The sequence below is a fragment of the Chiloscyllium plagiosum genome, chromosome 2 (genome assembly GCF_004010195.1).
Source record: "Chiloscyllium plagiosum isolate BGI_BamShark_2017 chromosome 2, ASM401019v2, whole genome shotgun sequence".
Taxonomy (NCBI): domain Eukaryota; kingdom Metazoa; phylum Chordata; class Chondrichthyes; order Orectolobiformes; family Hemiscylliidae; genus Chiloscyllium; species Chiloscyllium plagiosum.
This window is the reverse complement of record NC_057711.1, coordinates 126,474,639-126,496,024: the sequence shown is the minus strand read 5'-3', so window position 1 is coordinate 126,496,024 and position 21,386 is coordinate 126,474,639. Positions and strand designations below refer to the sequence as shown.

General features: G+C 39.4%; 1 protein-coding gene across 3 annotated transcripts in view; it reads left to right on the top strand.

Moving 5' to 3' along the window:
* The first annotated feature begins 896 nt into the window (after nucleotides 1-896).
* LOC122563792 (ephrin type-A receptor 5-like) overlaps nucleotides 897-21,386 on the top strand; it is a 322,656-nt gene continuing 302,166 nt past the window's right edge. For all 3 annotated transcript variants that reach the window (XM_043718010.1, XM_043718007.1, XM_043718006.1), the window contains exons 1-2: nucleotides 897-1,526; nucleotides 16,191-16,255. In XM_043718010.1, the coding sequence (XP_043573945.1) occupies nucleotides 1,400-1,526; nucleotides 16,191-16,255 (192 nt within the window). In that variant the 5' untranslated portion in view covers nucleotides 897-1,399. The remainder of the gene's footprint in view (nucleotides 1,527-16,190; nucleotides 16,256-21,386) is intronic.

Genomic DNA, 21,386 nt, shown 5'->3' with positions numbered 1-21,386 from the left:
TACAGTGGAAACAGGCCCTTCGGCCCAACAAGTCCACACTGACCCTCCTGAGAACAACAAATTGGAAGCCCCGAAAATACACAGAGATACATCAAGAGTAAATAGGGGAAAAATAAGTGAACTAAAGCTACTGGGAGAGTACTGGATTATAACCAATTGTTCAGAAAAATGTCAAATAAATAATGGTCCTACTCAAAACGGTGTATTTTCCAAGTGGATAGCTCAAAAGGTTTGATGCACTGAAATAAAGTAGACATTATTCTGTTACCAAGTGTAAGTTTTCCTCATGGTAATGTTAGGGGACCGACATAACTAAATCCTGACTTCAATCTAGCAGGAATCGAAACATCTATTGTGGAAATGTAAAAGTGTGACGTTTGTGGTTTCAAGGTTTGCACTGAATGATATACAAAAGAGACATCTCACTAAACGTCCATCAATCCAGAAATTAGAACAGTAAAAATTAACCAGGAGAGTAAATATTACAGTCAGATCAGAATGGTGTGTTTTTCAGGAGGGTGCGCCAAACCCTGTCGTATTTCATCAGCCTACAGAATCCGAGATTTTGGAATTGGATTACAAAACACAAACATTTTTTTCGGTGTGGGGGGGCGGTGGTGTTCAGTGGCTATTGCACCTACCTCCAATCTCACACAGGGCTAATGATTTTGAGAGAAACCAGATTTCTATAATATTCGCGGAGAGGATCGAAGGGGATTCTGTGGTGCAAGGGGGACGACAGGGAATTGGCAGCTCCAGCGGGTCCTGAGCTAACTTCTTGCAAGGGGGTGGGGGGGGGAGGGTTGTGGGTGGTGATAGTGGAGCGGCTGATTGACAGACGCTGAGTAGCTCCTCCCCACCACCTCCAAAACACACACACACAGTGCAGCAGGGAATGCGCATGAATTAGCTCAGTGTCTCTCACACACACACTTGCTTCAAACAGTGTTGAGTGGTTTAGAGCCGCTTGAGGCGGGAGGGATGGGGTTGGAATCAGGCATCCTGTGTCCTCTGGAGACCAGTGAGTGCCTGTGACTCAGAGAAGATGGGGGAGCGGGTGTTGCAGCGTGTGGACCAACCTCTCCCGTAGTTCATCTCCAACCCTCTGTACCTTAGCCCCACAATACACCCCCTCCCCTCCATCCCATCCCCCCCTTCCCCAAGTCTGTCGTGCAGAGAGTTGCACCTCCTCCGCCCCCTCGGTGTGTGTGTGTGTGTTGGTACAGAGTCTGCACAGAGATATATATATATAGGCAGACAGAGCACTGAGCAGCCTCCTGTCGCTGGCGGCCGGCCGGACTGGGAGACGGTGAGCCGGCCGGGGGTCACTTCCAGACTGAGCGGGGCCAGACAGCGAGCGCTAGCCGCCCACCCTGCACTGTGGCCCGGGTCCCCAGCGATGGCACAGCGGCCGAGCGAGGCGGCACCGCTCCGGGCGCCACTTTTCTGCTGGACTTATTCCTGCCTCTTGTGCCTGCTCTGCTGGAAGCCGCAGGAGTGTCAGGGAGCCGCCGGGCACAACCAAGGTAAGCCAAGGAAAGCAGCTCAAACCATTGAACTTGCTGACAGCGAGACACACACACAGAGAGAGAATACCATCTCGGTACCGCCACCGTGCTTTTCTGTTCTGTCACTTCTATATGCGTGCCTCCCACAGCCAGGCTCCCAACTCCCTGCTCCTGGGCTCCAGATTTCCAGCTCACGAACTCAGATCCCCATTCCCGGATTCTGTCTGCCAGACAGCGGATTGTGCCTTCCACATCTCAACTTCCAAACTATCAGCTCCCGATCCCGATACCCACACTCCAGTTTCCAGACACCAGGTCTCAGACTTTAGACCGCAGTGTTCACACACACAGTGCCCAGAGTCATGTTCCCAGATCCCAACTTCCCCTTCCCCACACACAGTGCCCAGAGTCGAGTTCCCATCTCAAATTCCACATTCCCCTGCACACACTCACAATGCCCAGAATCCAGTTTACAGGTCCCAAACCCCAAATCCACATATATAACGCCCAAATCCCAGATCCCAAATCCGTACGCATCGTGCCCAAAGTCTAGCTCCCAGATCCCAAATCCGCATTTATAGTGCCCAAAGTCCAGATCCCAAATCCCCAAACCCCAGACACACTGTGCTTTGGGTCCAGTGCCCGGATCCCAATTCGTATCCCATCCTCCCATTCTGTACACCTCTTCACTCACCCACACCCCCCAACACACACACACACACACACTCGCACATACACTCTCACAATCCCCAGAGTCCAGCTCCCAGTCACTTTCCTGTTTCCCGGCCACAGCTCCCAGCCTCTGCTCCAGATCGTTGAGTCCGGGTTAGAGCCGAGCCCACACTCGAGTGCCCTCTTCTCCTTTTTTGTTTGCTTTTGCTGCTTAATATTATTTTACGTGCAGATGACCAATGTGCCCAAGCGAGTCGAAGTTCTTTAGTGTTGTTCTCCCATAGCTCGGAATTCAGTTCTCAAAGTGGAATTCCCCTTCCCCCAGGCTCTGTTTCCTCCACTGGGCTGCAAGTCCACCATCTCAACCTGCCCCCCGTACCTCTGGTTGGAGTTTTCCCGTTATTTTTTCTTTGCAGGGGATGTGGGTTTGGATGGTTTGGGGCGGGGGGAGCAACTTTGGGAAACTCTCCTTCTTTAACTGCAGAGATGTTGTTAGCCCGGACTTGCAACGGGGGGGGAATGAGGGAGAGACACAGGCAGCAATGTGTCGGCTCTCACACCGAGACTGCGGGCGGGGGGCACAGTGGCAGGAAAAAATGGGTTTACGGTTGGGGACACAGAAACATTTGAAAATAAATCGTCTTGGTGCAGAAAACCTTTGAAAGTTGCTAACTTTTTCTGAAGGGGCAAGGAGCTTAAAAACAAGGGCGAGTGGTATTCGCGTGTACGTGTGTAAGCATGTGGACCTGCCTCTAGCGCCTAGTGAATGTCCCTACTCTATCTAAAGCCTTGGAGACAGTGCTGTCTGAATCATTTGTAGTTCAGATTAATTTGCGGCGGTGTGAAATTCTTTTCCACAGTTTCAAATATCATTTCGACACTGGCAATCGCACGTTTTTAAACGGGGTGGGGGGCACATTGATTGCACCGTGAACCGACTCTGACTGATTTTACAATGACCGCAATTCATCTTGGCCCCTGGTCAACCACGTTACCCACCAACGTTCAGAACAGCGCACCATGGACGACCTGACTTTGCTTCAATCAATGTTGCACTCCCAACAGAAATTGTCACTGAAATTCGCTGGCTAAGTAAGAATCAGGGTTACACAGCGAGTGCGTGTTCCATTGACTGCATTACATTGAGTTTGGTGACAGTGACTGTGGTGGTGTGTTCCACCGTTTTAACGATTTAATCGCAGCCCAGCGTGTTGGGACTGCGTGGGTCACATTTGATACAGAAGGTTCATTCTTCGCTTGAGGCACGCCCCCTTGTTTGTAAGCTATATAATTCTGAATGTAAGATTTATATTCCCCAATTATCTGCAAAGGCGGCACTTAAATGCGTTTTATATTTTCTTTTGCGGGGGGGAGAGTGGATAAAACTCAGTTCGAACGTTTGTTTTCTTAAAACCAATTCATCATTGCGCTGATCTCAAGCTAGGGAGAGGGAGCAGATTAACTCTTGGGGGTGTTTGTGTATGCGTGCGTGTGTGGGGATGTTGGGAGGGGATGGGGACGCTAGTGAATTTTATCGGTTTGCACAGTCGGTAGTGTAATCCAAATTACTGTTTACTTTGTGGTCACCAAAGGCTCATCTATTTTGTTGGACTTCCCATAACAAACACAAACACACGGACGCACACATACACACGCACAGACACACACAGTTACAGACACACACAGCCCCAGATACACAGTCACAGACACACAGTCACAGACACACATACACACGCACAGGCACACACAGAGTCACAGACACACAGACACAGACACACATACACACGCACAGACAGTCACAGACACATAGACACACATGCACACGCACAGGCACACAACACAGACACAGACACACATCATACACAGTCACAGATACACACAGACACGCATACACAGTCACAGACACACACAGACACAATCAGACACACAAACACTGACACAAACACACAAATACACAGGCATACACACAGACACACAAACACACAGATACAAACACAAAAGCACAAAATATGCTTTTTAAGTAGAAATGACAAACGAAACTCGACGTAAGTTTTGCTTTTTAAACTAATGCTGATGAAAATTATATGCTCCCCACCCCCAGGCCTTTCTGTAGCTAGGACACTTGCAATAGGAAATGTTTATGTCGAATCAGACTAGAAAAATGCCAGTGTCTCAACCGGTCTTTAATTTTTACACATGCAAGAATAAAGAATTTACAACCAAATAGAAACCCTGCACACAGTGAAATCCGGACATTGAGACAAAAGGCTGGAAATTCGCTGTGTGCTTTTATCAGGAGAAAGATGACCGGCTGAAAGATGAATATCGACTTTTAAAGCCACATTTAAATGATTATGGAACCGAGGTGTCGCGTCATCGATTATTTTGCCCACGTACATAAAACAGCTCACATTCAGAAGGATTGTCTTACATACAATTCAAACTTCTGAATAGAGAACACGTCTCACCATGCCATTAACTGTATATTCTTTTAAAATGAAACCCAACGTCGTTTATGTTCAGCATGCTTATATTTCCTTGTCACATTCACATAGCACAGTGTTTTTTTTTCCCTGGCTTATGGTCTTTACAGAAAGCTTTTTTTTTCTTGTTTGCTGAGTGCGAGGAGAACCCGGTGAAATTTGGTGCTTATTAGTTCACTTTAACGGTGGATCAATGTCTCTGAGGCCACATGCATTTGTACCGTGTGAGTCATAATGGTATCTTTCCGCTGCACCAGAGCGCGCTGGTGGAATCCACGCGCTTACTGGTAAAGTTACTGAGGGTAACTGGGGGTAAATTTTATAGGAGGTTGGCTGGTGTTTGTGGGTGGGAGCAGCGATGCTGTTGGAATTAATGAATAGGTTTGCCTCGGTCGCTGGCATTTTATTACTGTCCCAATTCATGTTTTATATGTCTACTGACTTCATTTTTCAAAGATTATAATGCTTGATTTATGAGGACGCTTTTACTGTTACACGCTTTCTTTGGCATTAATAGTGGGCGTGAGCAGAACGTTGACAGAAACAGTGTTGGTACATATGGCACAAAACATATAGCAAATAATTCATTCATGTACTGTGCTTACAAGGTTAAGAACTAGATAATGAACATAACATGGGATGGCTAAACTTCTAATATCACCAGACAGCTAAAATAAACAAAGATTGTTGTAATTCTGCTTCAGTTATCCCTGCAGTGGTGAATGCTGGCAAATCAAATAAAATGCATTGGTCTTTTGAATGAAGAATGTCTTTTACACATTCAAATTTGGGTGGTTTATGTGCCTTCTCACAGACCACATTTTTTTTTGTTGCTGGAAGGAATATTTAGAATTGCAGCATGCCAAACATGTAGAAAACCTTTGAATCCCAGTTGCAAAACTCCAAAAGAATTGAGGCCTGTTCAAAATGCTGAGAAATGAGTGGGCATTTCTGGATATGGATTTGTGGTGCTGGAAGAGCACAGCAGTTCAGGCAGCATCCGAGGAGCAGCAAAATCGACGTTTCAGCCCTTCATCGGGCTTGACATTGGTGCTCACTTAGCATTTTTTGCTCATTTTTACTTTACTATCTTGCAGGGAAAAAAAGAGCAGTTTTAATGGCCAGGCTGTTTTTGAGAAAGTTGGAAGGGAAGCTTTTCATCCTAAAGGATGGTGGTGATAACAGCAGAATCCATTAGTGAATCATATCAAGCAGAATTGATCAAAGATATCGGAGAACATATTTATGGTGCTCTCAATACAAAGAACAATAAAACTCAGAAAGATACTGTACAGTATGATTACATAACAGAGAAAATATGTTTAAGCAATTAGTTCTCATGTAAATGAAGTCAGATAGTTAATTTGCAGTATTTAATCATTTACAGGTGGAGATTTGTGACAAGAAAAATGTGGCTTTGGCATGCATGCACTCCTACTGTACTAATGCATCAAGAACATTCTGCCTGAGTACATGATGTATGGTGTTGATTATGATGAAGTACGTTAATACATTAGAAAGGGCTCCTGCTTCCTTGAAGCAAAAAACAATGAAAATGAGAATTCCCAGAAGTTTTTAATGGATTCTCAGGGCCTCTTTTGAGATTTTACATCTTCAAAGTTCACTGTCGGAAAGATATGTGTGTATGGATAAAATTGAAAGGAAATACTTATGCTTCCACTATGTCTTATGAGTGACTAAGGTTTGTAGTCAGAAGTTACAAGTTCTTGTGATTGAGATATTCAGAATTCTGTGAACTGGTGAAAGATTTATTTCGCTGAATACAGCAATGTTTCTCAACCGACAGGAAAGAAATTCCAAATATTCCCCCTAACTTGGTTTAAGTTTCTATTCTTTTCCTTACCTTTCTCAGGACATTAAATAATGTCAGGTGATGTGAGGAGTGTCAGGGATTGTGCTGCACAAGACATCAATGTTGGGTGGAACAGACTGGTTGGTCAATGGGTGTTTTTCTGTCCATCAATGTCTATACGATTGAAAGGACTTACGGGGTTCTGTGTTCTGTTCTCTTGTGATGCTTTATTTGCAGCAATAATTCTCTTTACAACACTAACACTGCTGTTGTGAAAGTCAAAGGGGATGATTGCCACGATGATCTGAAATCTGCTAATTTTGTTTTGTTTTCCTTTCCTGTCTATATGCATTTTTAAAAAATAACAACTGTCATTAAGGACAGTGTGAGGGAGCTAAATTAGCATCAATAGAGATAGTCATTAACCCTGGGCATCACAGCAATTTTATCATTTCGGCTGTGCATTGATGCAGATCACTCACAATGTAAGGTTCAGTAACTTCTCATGACAGTCTTCCCCAAAAGAGGTCATCAACACATAATTATCTTTTTAAAAAATCCAGAAGACCTTTCATAAATGGAGTTCTGATGACGATGCTCTCTCCTTCAGCTCTATTTACCTGAATGCATAACATCATTCAATTTTTGCATAGACTGCAACTTGTAGACTGATCCTTATTTTTCTTGAAAGCTTTGAAGCAGCTTTCCATTTCTGAAATAAAATAAAAGTGCATTTATTTAACACCTTCCACAATCTTAGTACATCTCAAAATACTTCAAAGAAAATAAAACACTTTGTAATGTCAGAATGTAGGAAGTGCAGCAACCAAAATGCGTCCAACAAGCCCTCACAACCATAAATATGAAAATAACCAGATGATTTGCTATTGCTTTGTGATGTTGACTGAGGTAATGATTGTCTATGATAGCTACCTATGCTCTTCTTTGAAGTAATACATTGGGATCCACTTGATAGTGCAAATAAAGTCTTAAAATAATATGCCACCAGAAAAACAGCACTTTCAACACCACACTGAATTGATTTCCATTATTTTGTGCTTACATTCTGGTGTTGGACTCAAATGTATGGCCTTCTGATTCAGTAATAGAATTTACCAGTGAGATATGGCTGACTCTTAGGTTAGTAGTCATAGCTCAGCTTTTTTTAATGTTCTCCTTTCATCTACAGTAGCCTATGATAAGGATAGGTTATGATTCTAGATCACGGACTGCCAACCAATTCATTGCCTATGTAGACAATTCATTTAGATCTCGTATTAGATATTGCATTATTTTGTTGCTGTGTACTTGTGTTTGGATTTGGGGAGTGGGACAGCATGGTATGAGAAAGGATGAAAATTAAACTCTTATCTGTCTTCATAGGATGTCCACACATATACTTCCCAAAAAGGTTTCTCCATCCAAAAGAACAAGATCTTTGGCTGATTTACCATCTCTGTACGCAAGTGTACTGAGACTAAATTTAGCACTCTAGATTATTGGTCTGGCTTCAAAGAAGAATTTGAGTTCAGCCAGTCATTTTCGACAGGGAGATAAGAAGAACATGACTTTTAAGTAACTATTTATTCAATCATAATACCAATATTCAGGTGCTGTAATGAGAAAATAAAAGAAAGATTAGTATTGCACCTGCTGTTCCTCAGAATAATGCTATGGAGTGTTTTATGTCCAATTGAGGGGGCATTTTGAGCCTTGGTTTAACATATTACTTGAAAGCTGAGATTGTCATGTTTAAGTCCTGGAATGGGAACATGAACACAGAACCTTCTGCCTTGGAGGCAAGAGTACAAATAGTTAACCTATAGTCAAGATGGTGATAGAAATGCTGTAATTAACTTCATCATCATTAGGTGTTGAGGAGAAAATTGAGCTGCATTGTTATTCCTGATATAATTGATACTATACATGTATGGACAATCCATGAAGACAGGTTGGAACAGAATGTTGATGCATTCTACAAATGAATAGCTGTCTAGACTCACATGACCAGGGGGATCCTTCCCGGTCCTATATTGGGAGATGCAATTACAAACTAGGCCACTGGCGCAGCTCACAACTGATTTTTTTTTTGTTTGGTGTTTCCTCTGAGTTCAAGAAAGATGTTCAATATCAGACAATTGCCAGTATTTCATTCGACAGAGGAGATAAGAAGGAGCAACTTTTCAGCTGCCCTTTATTTGATTGCACAATTACCAGGAAGAGGTAGGGCAAATTATTGCCAACAATTCCATACTTTAAAAGCAGGGTTAATGTTCGCATTATGAAATACTTTTTTTTCCCGCCGTAATGGAAAACGTACTGTTTCCATATCAGGAAAATAGGAGAACGTTCCCAGTGGTAAACATTTCACCTCTGAGTCAAGAAGCTGCAATTTCAAGTCCCAATTCAGCAAACTCAGCCCATCATTTTCGCTAACATGCCTTTGCAGCACGGAGGGACTACCACATTGTTATAAATAACATTTCCCGATGAGCTATTAATCTGTATCCTGTATAGGTTGTGAGGTTGCTATTCAGACACAAACAGAGGAGTTCTTCCCAAGTCTCGAAAATATTTATCTCTTAACCAAGTATTAACTGGTCATTATCTCGTCACTGTGTGTGGGATCACCCGGGCTGGTGTACGTTGTGCAGCACAATAATGACCAGACTTCAAATTTATTTCATTGTCCTGAGGCTGACTACGACGCGACATAAATGCAAGCTGTAAGTCAGTGGAAAATCTGAAGCGAGCTTCTGAAACCAATTCGATTCCTTCTCACCCTTCCTCAGTGGAGGAAAAATCACGACATTCCCGATGGGTTGGTTGAGATCAAAGACTCATCATGCAGAAAATTGAGGGCATTCACTCAAATGCCACCTTTGTGGTAGCACTAAATGTCACTATTCCAGTGTGGTCCGCCCCTGAGCTGCCCTTGGATTGGAAGAATACATTTGTGGAGGACTAATAGTGTTTTTACAGCCTGTAGTTTTTGTTCCTCCCAACTGTGTGAATGGGGATCGGAGCAATTAGCAGCTACACTGCTCACAAGTGAGAGCTGAATCCAACCCCCTGCATTGTGAACCATTCCGAATTTAGAATTACTGAGTCGGCTTTTCAGATTGAATACTATAATTATAAGCCTTGAATGGTTCAATTCTGGGAGAAATACTGGATCACATCTGCTGGCGCTGAAAATATCAATGCTAATATTTTTGTACTGAGGGGATTTTTTTTAAAAAAAATGAACAAATCATGTACCTTTGTAATTAACAATCACAGAATATCAGTGCAAAATCTGTATTTAAAATAAAACTGCAGAAATGAATTATAGTTGGTAAACTCTTGAGTCCATGGAGTTACGAGTACCTGACAATATTCCGAGAATAAAGAGGAGCTGGAATTGGTTATCCTGAAGTTATTGATAATAAACCGTACGCGTGATTTGTAAATAGCACCCTTGCCATATATTTCACATGAAGTTAGACTTTAATAATTGTTTAACGTCTGTCAGCAACTATTTTATTATTGCATAAAACTTCGAATCGTCAATAATCCCGAAGAACCAGGGAAATGGATTATTTGCTAGGTGTTTTCACTCGATGCTTTAACCAGCAATCCGTACCTCTGATTGTTAAACACGCCGCATGGTAGTGAAGCACACAGCATTTTTTTTTACTGCTTACTTGTCTGGGTAAAAAAAATGTTCTTTGATTTTCAGTGGGAACAAGTAAAATTACCGGGCATTTGTACAACAAAGTGGCTGAACCCGACATTTGTACTTACAGTAATTATTTCCCGCCTGTTATCGGACCAAAAATTGGAAGCTTTTTGTTGTTAAGAATATGGTCATTTCTTTTTTTTAAAAAAAGGGGCTAGTTCTATTATGTTACTTCTAGATATATTTATTTATGGTTCTCAGGAGACCTCCAGCAATTACATTATAAAAGATTGACTACATCAATACACACTGAGTCCACTCTATAATGTAACTTAAGTGAATGGTTCAGACATTCTTGTCACTGTAATTGATATACAGCACATCTTCCTTATTTACTTCATGAAGATAACGGATAACGAGCAGATTCTGGCGGTAGTAGTATCGACTGTCCCCAAGCACTGAATCGTACCCCATCCTGCCTGCCTTCCATGTTGAGGCAGGTTGGTTTATCTCTGTACCCGGCAGCATAGAGATCCCACACTCAGTCGGTGCACTGCAGCCGGGCTGCTTCGCTTAAAGACCGAATCATTGGGAATAAGCCAACAACAACAAATCTGTATCAGCAGTTCGCGAACTTTGCACCTACACAGATCTTCGTGTTTCGAGTTAAACATTGAAATATGCCCTTCGCTCTAAGCCTTGAGTAACTTCAATTGCGCATGCACCAGATGGTGCTGTGTCGTGTGGCGGATCATTGTGCATATTAAGGGGGACAGCATTTAGTTTGGCTGTTGTGAATTAATTTTCAAACAGGGAAAATGAGCCGAGAGTATCGACTTGTCTTATGTGTTACAGTGAAGACTTGCTTAGTGTGTAATTGCTGGGAAAGTCTCGAATTGCTACATGCTTGACAAGTGGTGCACAAACAATTCTCCATTCTCATACATGATGTATATTTTCAAGTGTACATCCCAATGTCAAAAGCATCTCTTACAAATACACTCTCTTGTATCTGCACAGCGCGCAGGTTGTATTACATAACCTCGGCGGAAACATTACGTTCTAATCTTTATCTTATCAGGGCTCTCACAACCTGACATTTCACAGCCGCTTGGCACTGAGTCAGCAGTAGGAGGTTCAGTTCTTTTATGTGCGACCCCAGAGCTGTGGAGTGCAGTCTTCATTTTATCCTGATAAATGTCATGTTTATTGTTGTTCAAGCTCGCAAGATAAGTTCATGGCAATCTGTGAATGATCCGAAGCACTGTTCATATCCATATTGATGTATCCTTCATTACTAATGAGAATGCAGTAAAAACATTTTCAGGAAATCTCTCGAGGTGGTGGATAACATTGATAACTATTGCGATTTTCTTAAAGTTAAAGTAACAGAAAATAATTGTCATGTTATTTTGATAACCTTGTGTGACAAACGATTATTTACTCTCAAATACTGTATCGAGATGATGTCATCGTTCATTAACATCCATGCAGCAAAACGTTTGAGGAACATTGTGCAGAGTGACTACTGACTTTGATGGATATAAATGGGAAAGTAGAAGGGTTACAGGGAGCTGCTAAAGCCAGACATTTGTATAACATTAAGATGCTACTAGATTTTTATATGCGCTGGTATCACAAGAAATAGGCAGAATTCTGCACTAACAATCACATTTTCTGCTCTCCTTGCATAGCTATTTAATGTAAAATTCTGTTTCAGCTTAAGTAGGTGCCATAAATAGCGCAAAAATAGTCAATACGAAAGCAAACTAGAGCATGCAGCGTATATTGTAGCACTGCAGATGGTTTGAAGAAGGGAGCTATTATACATTGAGAGACTGTTACAGAGAAGCAAAGGTGAACTCTGGAAGTAATATCAATGTCAATTATTAGTCCTAGAGTACCATATTAGTTATTGCAAAAATGCATTTTGTACCACATGCACTTCACTTTAAGATATTTTATTCAGGTTTATCTGGGATAATGTTTGTTCATAAAGTGCATTTGTGACTTTGTCCTTCAGGCAAAAATATATATTTCATCATTTTTACCTAATAAACTAGGAAGTGAACTGAGCTCTGGTCTCTAAAACTATTGCAATACATGACTCCATTTCATTTATAATTTTGTTACTGTTTTGACAATAGTAACAATGGTGATAAGTTACTTGTCTTTTCAAACACAGTAGACAGATGCACAGTTGCTGAAGTTCAAATAATTGGGAAATAACTTTATGCAACATCTCAACATTTCAGGTGTTGCAAAAAATTTTGAATGCATTCCATATGTGCAATTGTTTACAAATTTGTCATGTGTGTTTTATGATGTTCAATAAGTTTATTTTATTTTCAGTTCATAATTTAACTTATTTACTAAAGAAGAAATAGTACATAACAAAACCATCCTGATCATAAGTTATATCTAAGAAATGCAGTTCAATATAGTTGATAGAGTTCCTTAAAATAAACGCAAGCAAAAGTAAATGTAAAAAGGGTCATTTTCTCTCTGAATGTTATTACAGATATCCAACTTTAACAATCAAGAGCAGATGGACAGGACTAGACTAACTATTAAGTGCGTGTTCAGCCATTCAGTTCAATCACAGTGATCTGAACTTCAATTTCATTTATCTCACCTTTCTCCACATCATTTGGTAACAAAGTTTCCGATAAGATAATTACAGTAAGTTTTATTTCAATGTGCAATACATTTAGACTTTTTGAATAGTATTTAATTTACTACAAAACTTTCATAGCATTTTATACACTGCTGTGAAGCCTTGCCAGCAGGCAGATTAGCGGAAACTTTGTTTCCTTTCTTTATTTAATAAAAAAATTGTGATCAATTTTAAAAATTTAAATTGACCCCATTTCTAAGTACTTTGGGAAAGCAAGTTCCAGGTTTCCACTTTAATTCTTGAAGGTCATTTATTGAAACTACATTGTTATCAAGTATCATGTCTCATAAATTGACTATTGAACCATTAAAGATTCCTTCGAAAACAAGGGTTGACTTATATGCCATATACAAAATATAAACCTGCACTGTTGATGTAGATGGTCAGCACTTTGCAATGTGAAAATAAAAAAAAGTTGCAATTCACATTAAGTCAACCTGGCATGTGCTATTGAATTGGCTAATTCTACAATCATACCTTTAAACCAGTGTTCAAATTATAGGAAGGGCAGGCGAGTTCAGTTCCAAAAGTCTCCAAAGCAGCTGGGAAAATTCAATCTTTGGTGTGACCAATCAAACAAATATCAGCTAGGGTAATGGTTTCTGTGTGTAGAAGTACATGTCAGTTATTTTGGGAAAGAGTTGCTAACTTCTGCCTATTGTTTTGTACTAATTTAAATATGTTATGTATACAAATTTAGAGATTTCCTTGTATGCTGTGGCTTTATATTCAGTGAAAAGTTTACATTATTGAGAATATTGTTGAAATATTCTAATTATTTTGATGTGTGTGTCTAAATAACTCAATGTTACAAAAACACAGAAGGTACGATATGACTGTAATTGGTTTGTCATACCTCTGGTTGTAAGAATATATTGATGTTCCACTTTGGTTTTTGGTAAGATCCTGCACAATTTACTAACACCAGACTGAATAGTTCTTTAAGTGCTAGGATAGGTATTGAAGGTGCTGGTTTGATTACATGCTAAGATTTTCATATCATCTGGCATGTTCTACAAAATTGCTCTATATCTTTATGAAGTCCTGACCACGTAAAATACCTGCTTATTAATGCCTGTGTTTTCTGTCTTCTCATTTCCAATTCCTGTATTCTTAATTCCATCTCCCTTTCATTATCTATTCTTGCCCTTTCCTTTGTTTTTTTTCCTGCTATTTGTAGTTCCTTCATTTTCTCCTCATAGCCTAGCTGCTTCAACTATAACTGAATGTCACCCAGTTGTGACATTCGCTACTCTGAAGTCCTAGATCCTTTTTATATTTTATCTAAATCTAAGTGCTGTGCATACACTTCAATTATCTCTGCCCTTTTCTATCTGTCAGGCAATGCTAGCTCTAGTTTACCTGCCAAATCATTTCAATTTGAAATTCTTTTAAGGCTGCCAGCAACAACTGTACCACCTTTAGGAAATCCTTTCCTGTTTCCAAAGCCTTGCCTTAATTGGGATTGATTAGCTCAGTTGGCTGGATAGTTGTTTTGTGATGCTAGAGTGATGCCAAAAGCTCGGGTTCATTTCTTGAATCAGCTGAAGTTATCATGAAGGGTCTTCTCCTGTGCTTGCCTGATGCATAATAAACCAATAGGTAGGGCTATGATGACTTTACCCTTTCTCTTTGCCTTAAGTGCAGTATAGAACATCGTGTTTTCCTTCCTCAGTATTAACTACCAATTCACATCAAAAATCTTGCTGCCGCTGTTTCCAGTCCTATCCAATTCAAATCCAGCATGAGCCCCCAGACATCATTACAACCCTCAGGGGTGACATGCCATAAATCAAGCCCTACTTTTCTAGGAATCAAGCCGAAAGCTTTTTTTTTAAAGATATGCATAGTACCCAATCTTTAGGTCAAAGCTGACAGAAAGCATGGACTAGATTTCAGTACTGAACAAGAGGTATTATTTATTATAAGTAATTATACCATAGCTATAGGTAAACAGATATAAACCATTGATAATATAACACTACTGACTAAAACTCTAATCCCCTTATAGAGTCCCCCTTTCGCACAGACAACCACATAGGGAAATAGATTATTGTCGGAGATAGAGAAATATTTGAAAGTCAGTTCAGTGGTGTTTGCTTCCTGATTCCAATGTTGGAATGGTGCTATTTTGCTAGCTAAGCCCTTGCTTTTAAGTTGTCTTTCTCTGGAAGCTTCCACTGCTTTGTAAGAAATATGTAGTGACTGATTCACTTGGAAGGTATCTCTTATTTTCAATTTATAAGTCACAGCTTAAAGCAAGTATCTGATTTTCTTCAAGTTTATACTGAGTTTTTTTCATTACAGAGAACTGACAGTTTCAGACAACATTAAACCCTACTGTGTCTTTCTCTCTGTGTGTCTCTGTGACTTGTTTCCATGTCCAACTTGCTCAGTTTGCTGAGAAGAATCAACTTCATTCGTAAACAACTCCTTGGCTTCTGATCATCTGCACATTGCGGAACCCAGAGCCATTAAAAAAAAGAACAGAATTCACAATAGGTATCAAATTTCTTGCTCTGAAATTATGTTGCCATCCAGGCAAATCACTGTTTATAAAAGCTATTGTTTCTCCTTGCTATCCACAGTTTTTAAAAGCACAAAAAAAACCCTGTTTTTCTGAAACACATTGCATTTCTGGTTGATGATTATCGAAGATCCATTTTTATATTGCTTTTCAAGATCAGTTTTCAAGATCATTTGGACTCAATATTTTTTTCAGGATCGTTGCCTTTTTCCATTCTCGCATCAGTTTTTCACTCAAAGCGAATTCCATTTCTGTAGTACCATTAATTGAGTTAGCAAATGTTATGACTTCTACCTTGAAACTAGTGTGGTACTTGATCCTTTTTGCTGGTGGTCTCACTACTGTTCATGTTTAGCTCTGCACGGTCAGCTCTGTGTTGATGTGTCTTAAGTCCCCATGATCTTCTTGGCAACAAAACCCATAATGTGTGTTTGATTCCAGTCATCAAATTACAGTCAGTTAAACAGGTATTTCTGAGATGAAAAATTGAGGCTGACTCCTCATATCAATGCATCATTTCTTAGTAAAAAATGCATTTGACATATATGCTGACTATAGACCTAAATATAATTTTTTATGCTGAAAAATTAGCTTGCCTTGGTCCCAGGTCAACACGATCTATGGTAATTCAAATACTACAAAAGATATAGGTGCTTAATTGAACATCATTGCAAATAAAACTGAAGTGTGTGAGATGATATCTGTGCAAATGGGTTACCTTCTCCTTAAGATGAATTCCTGCTGTCAGATTTTTCTCTCAGGTTTTCTTAGTATGTCAGCAGCTGGTTCTGTCTGCAGCCACAAACTAATGTAAACCTTTTTTGACTATTCTTTCATTTGCTTTTACAGTTAATTTACTGGACTCCAGAACTGTAATGGGAGATCTGGGATGGATAGCCTATCCAAAGAATGGGGTAAGTCTCTCAACAAGCTCTTTGCCACCAGTTACATTAACAGCCAATATATTAAGGATTCATTTCAAGGTCTAAAATTCCCTGGAGTAATTTTTGTCAACTAAGGAAAAGCAAACTATATCATGAGGTAATTTTAGATTATATTTTTATACAAGACTTAACTAAACACAAAAATCTGTTAAACAAAGTGCATTTCAGCATGTCCTGTTTCCATGGTGAAATAATCGCAGCGACATTGGGCAGCCACAAGTAAGGCTTGGGTAACTTGGGAGGTTTCCTAAGTATTAAAATTACTTGTCACTGCTCTATATAAGCAACAATCATTCTTGTTGACTCAAACTGGGTCCTGTTCACCAACAACTTGTTTTTAAAATTCTCATGGTTCTGTCCTGTTGTGCATTACTGAATTGCTTCACCTTACCAATAGCAGTCTTGCCTTTGGTTGTCTAAGTCCTTAATGCAGGAAATCCTTGTCTAAATGTCTCTGCCTCTCCATCTCCATTTCTTCATTTAAGATAAAACAAAAAAATAACGAGCAAAATACAGATGCTTTAAATAAGAAACAAAAACAGAAATTGCTATAAAAACTCAGTAGGTCTGGCAGCATCTGTGGAGGAAAATCAGAATTAACCTTTCAGATCCAGTAAGGGTTTTCCAACAATTTATTTCTTTGTTCCTCATTTAAGATAGTATTTAAAACCACCAAGCATTTGGACACTGTCTTAATGTCTCGTCCTTTGCGTCAATGTCTAATTGTGAGGCTGTGAAGGTCTTTGGGTGATATTGTGATTTTACTGTTATATTGATATAAGTCATTGCATATCAGAACTTGCCTTAATTAATTTGGAACTACGTTGCTGTTCCTGGGTCAAAATTATAGAATTCCTTTTCGAGCTGGTATACCTAACACCCAAGGACTACAAAGACTGTGGGAGACAGTTCACTATCATCTTCTCAAGGGCAATAAGGGATAGCCAATAACTATATCTGCTAATTACATCACTTCAAAGACAATGCTTTTCTGAAGATATATTTGAAGTTGGAGAATGGGAAACCCTTTAAGCTCACATTAAATTTAATTGTACTTGAATAATTTTCAAGTTTTTTTGTGGATATGATGAATGTATGTCAAAGAAATTACTAGATACAGGTTTTCATGTTTGTTTGAAATGTGACACGTAAAATCTGTAAATGGAATAACATGGATAGCAGAGCAGTTCAAATTGTGAAGGAATATTAAATTTAGCATCTCAAAATTTCTGAATTTTGGCAAAAACTGCTCTTATTGTCTGAATATAAATGTAATCCCAGCATTTAAGTATGTTAGGTAATGGAAAAATCCACATGGTAAATTCTCACATTAAAAATATAAAGCAACTTGACAATTGAAGCTACAAATAATTTGAAGAATGGTAGAGTTAATTTTACATTGTTGCTAAAAAGCACATTTTGTTCAAGCTTTTTATCCTGTACTCATCAGGGCAATATGAATGGAAACCAGCATTTATTTGTATGAGAGGAGAGGCAAGTGAATTCTGATTGGGACAAAAATTAGATGATAACTGACAGTTAACTGTTAAGCTTTCTGTAAAATTTAAACCAAGCAACTTAACTCTGATTGACCAAGACATTGCTAGGAGAATGAACCAGAGAAAGGCTATCAACTGTTTTCTTGAACTGAAACAGGTACACTCCATGTGCATATTATTTCTATCTGCAAAGAGCAGGGCCCTGTGTATTCATATGTGCAACTTCTAGTAACTACAAGTGTACTATACTGGAATTTTGACTGAGAAGTCTAAATTGTTTGTCAGCATAATTATTTGCACACTCAGGACTATTTAGCAAATGTTGTCCAACTGTGGAATCATATCTAATGATCGATATTGTGTTTTGCAAACATGGGCTGGTTGGCTATGGTCAGAAAGAATATATAGATACTCTGCACCCATTTCAACTCAAAAAGATAAATGCAAACCATTCTCTGGTTCATTTCTCAGGACAATGGCTTGACTAATTGGAATTGGTTTCAAATTTAAATAAAACTTGGCAGTTTACTTTCAGTCAGCAGCTAACTGATCATTCTTCATGTCGATACTTGTACTAATCAGTGTCCACTTGCCTACCTATTGGAAGTCTCCTCTCATGCTTCATATGTTTTTCCTTAACACTGGTACTTTTGTCAATTGTCCCAGTGCATCCAAAATTTGCAATGTCTAATTCTTTTCTACATTGTGACTACGAGTTTTTGTGTTCATTTCTTTGGCATATTGCAAGTTTTTTTGATGGGGAAGTTTGAGATTCCTCAAAGGGGCAAACATTTTGAACCTTGAAGTGCAATGATTGTTCCTTCAACAGCCTAGCCCATCTGAGAGTAACAGGTATTTCAGTACATGTTGAGATCAAACAATATAGAGGACCCTCACAATTTGATTTGCAAGGCCATGCTGGTGCTCTATTGTGACCATAGCATCATGTTTGTCCGTGAAAAGATTGGAGACACTTTGAGAAAAAAAGAGAGAATAACCCAAACTGTGATGTTTCTGCTCCTCATTTTAAGTACAGGTTCACACATGCAACATTATTATGAGAAAGTCAAGTGTAAGTTGTTTCAGACAGAAACACTGTACATAATTTTAAGTCAAAATAACACATTTTAAAATACCCACAAATATAGATGGATGGCTTTTAATGTGGCTGTTTGAGTTGAAACATAATGAAGACTTCTTACGACAAAATGTCAAATGGAACTTCATTCCCAAAAATACACAATTTCACAGATCATTTTAAAGAGACTGTAGAATAGAATGACAATTATGCTTTATTGTATATAAAGAAAAGATTGGAGTGCTTTTCATATTGTGTAACCCACTGGAGGAAAATTTATGCACTGTAGGGTCTATTACTATATCACAAAATTCAATCTACTCTTTCAAGATATTAACCACAATAAATTATGTGTAACATTAAAAACTATTATGGTGATCAGAAAGCTAGTATGTAATTGCTATGTATTGCGCAGTTTCTATTTTGAAATAATTTATAAAATACAAAACCATTTACAAATTTTGATACAATTCCTATTTTCACCAGCCTTGGGAGATGGTCACTGAAAGGTTGGCTATAGAATACAATTAAGCTCAGTGTTCTTTCCTTCATGTCAGTATTGGGGTGTTGACTTTGCATCTGATTTCCATTGTGCTGTGACTTGTTAAGATAAACAGGCATGCCCAGTTACCCCTCACAAACCTTTTCTCCACTCCATTTGCCTTTCAAGTACATACCACTTAATGTGTTAAACCTATTAATATCATCATGGCTTTGAATTCCACATGCATATTTTTGCATTAATTAATTATATTAAGGAAGGTAGGAAAATGACATGGTTTGAAGGTTTTCAAAACTGCCCCATATATACCATTAAGTTATACTAACTGGATTTTAAGACAAATCATTGACAGGCCATGAAAATAAGCTTGCTCATTCTGACTTAACCTGCAGTTTGCTAAATAACCTGGAAGCTTATAGACATAGCACACCCTGTGGTGGCTTCTACTTTAATGGCTAATCATCCATTGCCATGTTGGAAATCTATAAAAACAACACTTATATAAAACTTACGTAAAACAAATGGAGAAACATAGGACTGATTTTTATCTATTGTGCAGAAAGAAAACAGCAGAGAATGGTGAAGTAATATTCCCTGCCTGATGTGGCTACCAAACTATTCAAACCATTTTCATGATCAGAGTCAGGCCCTTGTTATTTCTTCAGAAATTTGCCATTCTTTGATGACAACCAGTAGAAGGTTTCTGTGGGCCAGGAACATCTGGCATGTTCCTGCTGGATCGCATCAATCTGTGCTACAACTTTAATGAATGCTTACAATGGTTCTGGGCATTTTTTACACCAATCCCGTTAAAGACTGTTGATCCAGCTGCCTGATGCACAGTTCCGGTGGGCAAAGAGCATGCTTCACCTGGAGAACATCAGAACTGCAGTGGGATTCCACAAACATTGTAGGATTCCAACTTAAATAGTTTTAAATTTTAGGTGGGGGAGCTGGTTGCTTACTTGAGAAGCTCATGAAAATTGAGCCAGTCGAGTGGTGGGCAGCTAGTGCATGATTTTTTGATTTTTCATCTACCTGTGAATGGATTAGTAAACAAGTGAAAAAGCATCCAAAACAAAATAACAAAAAATTTAGATCTTGAATAGAAGCCCCTGCAATTTATGCTATAGTGTAATTGATGTGAATCTGAGTAGCTTTCACTGAGATTCAAATGAATAAGTTAGGAACAGAGGAACAAAAGATTATGGGGTTGTGAGCATGTGTGTGTGTAGGGTGGGGGATGGATGGGGTTGCTATGTGCAATAGGCCACTCAAACCACTGTTTGAGCCTGCTCAGCCATTAAACAACATACTGCCTGGGTCTAGTGCTGTGGTATTCACTTCACTTTCCCCTCTTTCTATCATAACCTCTGTGCTCTTGTCTGTCAAAAATCTAACTCAGCCTTAAATGAATAACTCCATTTAAATGTGGTTCCTGATTTGTAAATGTCCGATTTACGAATGCTCATACTTGCAAAAGCAATCCCATGCAGGGATTTCATTTTAAAGACCTGACTTATGAACATTTCCTGCACTTATGAACAGCTTCTTTATACTGTGTGCATTGTGTTCTGATTTGTGTACAAGTCTCTAGAAAGGAACCTATTCACAACCCGAAGAATTGGTGTATCTGCAATCTCTTGGAACAATAAGCAGGCTACACAATGACAATATAAATAATCTGAATAATGATGGCATCTTCCTTGCAACCACAGGTGTAACATCTGCCCATTTACCTCCTACCTCCACAGCATCCAAGGGCCCAAAAAAACCTTCCAGGTGAAGCTTTACCTGTGCTTCACTCGATCTAGTCTACTGCATTCACTGCCCACAATGTGGTCTTCTCTACATTAGGAAACACAGGTAGGCTGGGTGACTGATTTTCAGGACACTTGCATTCTGTTCGCAAAAATGATCTTGAGCTTTTAGTTGCCTGCCACTTCACCTTCAAGCCCTGTTCATTGGTCAACATCTCTGCCTCGGTCTTGCTGCAGCACTTCAGCAAGAGCTCAGTGCCAC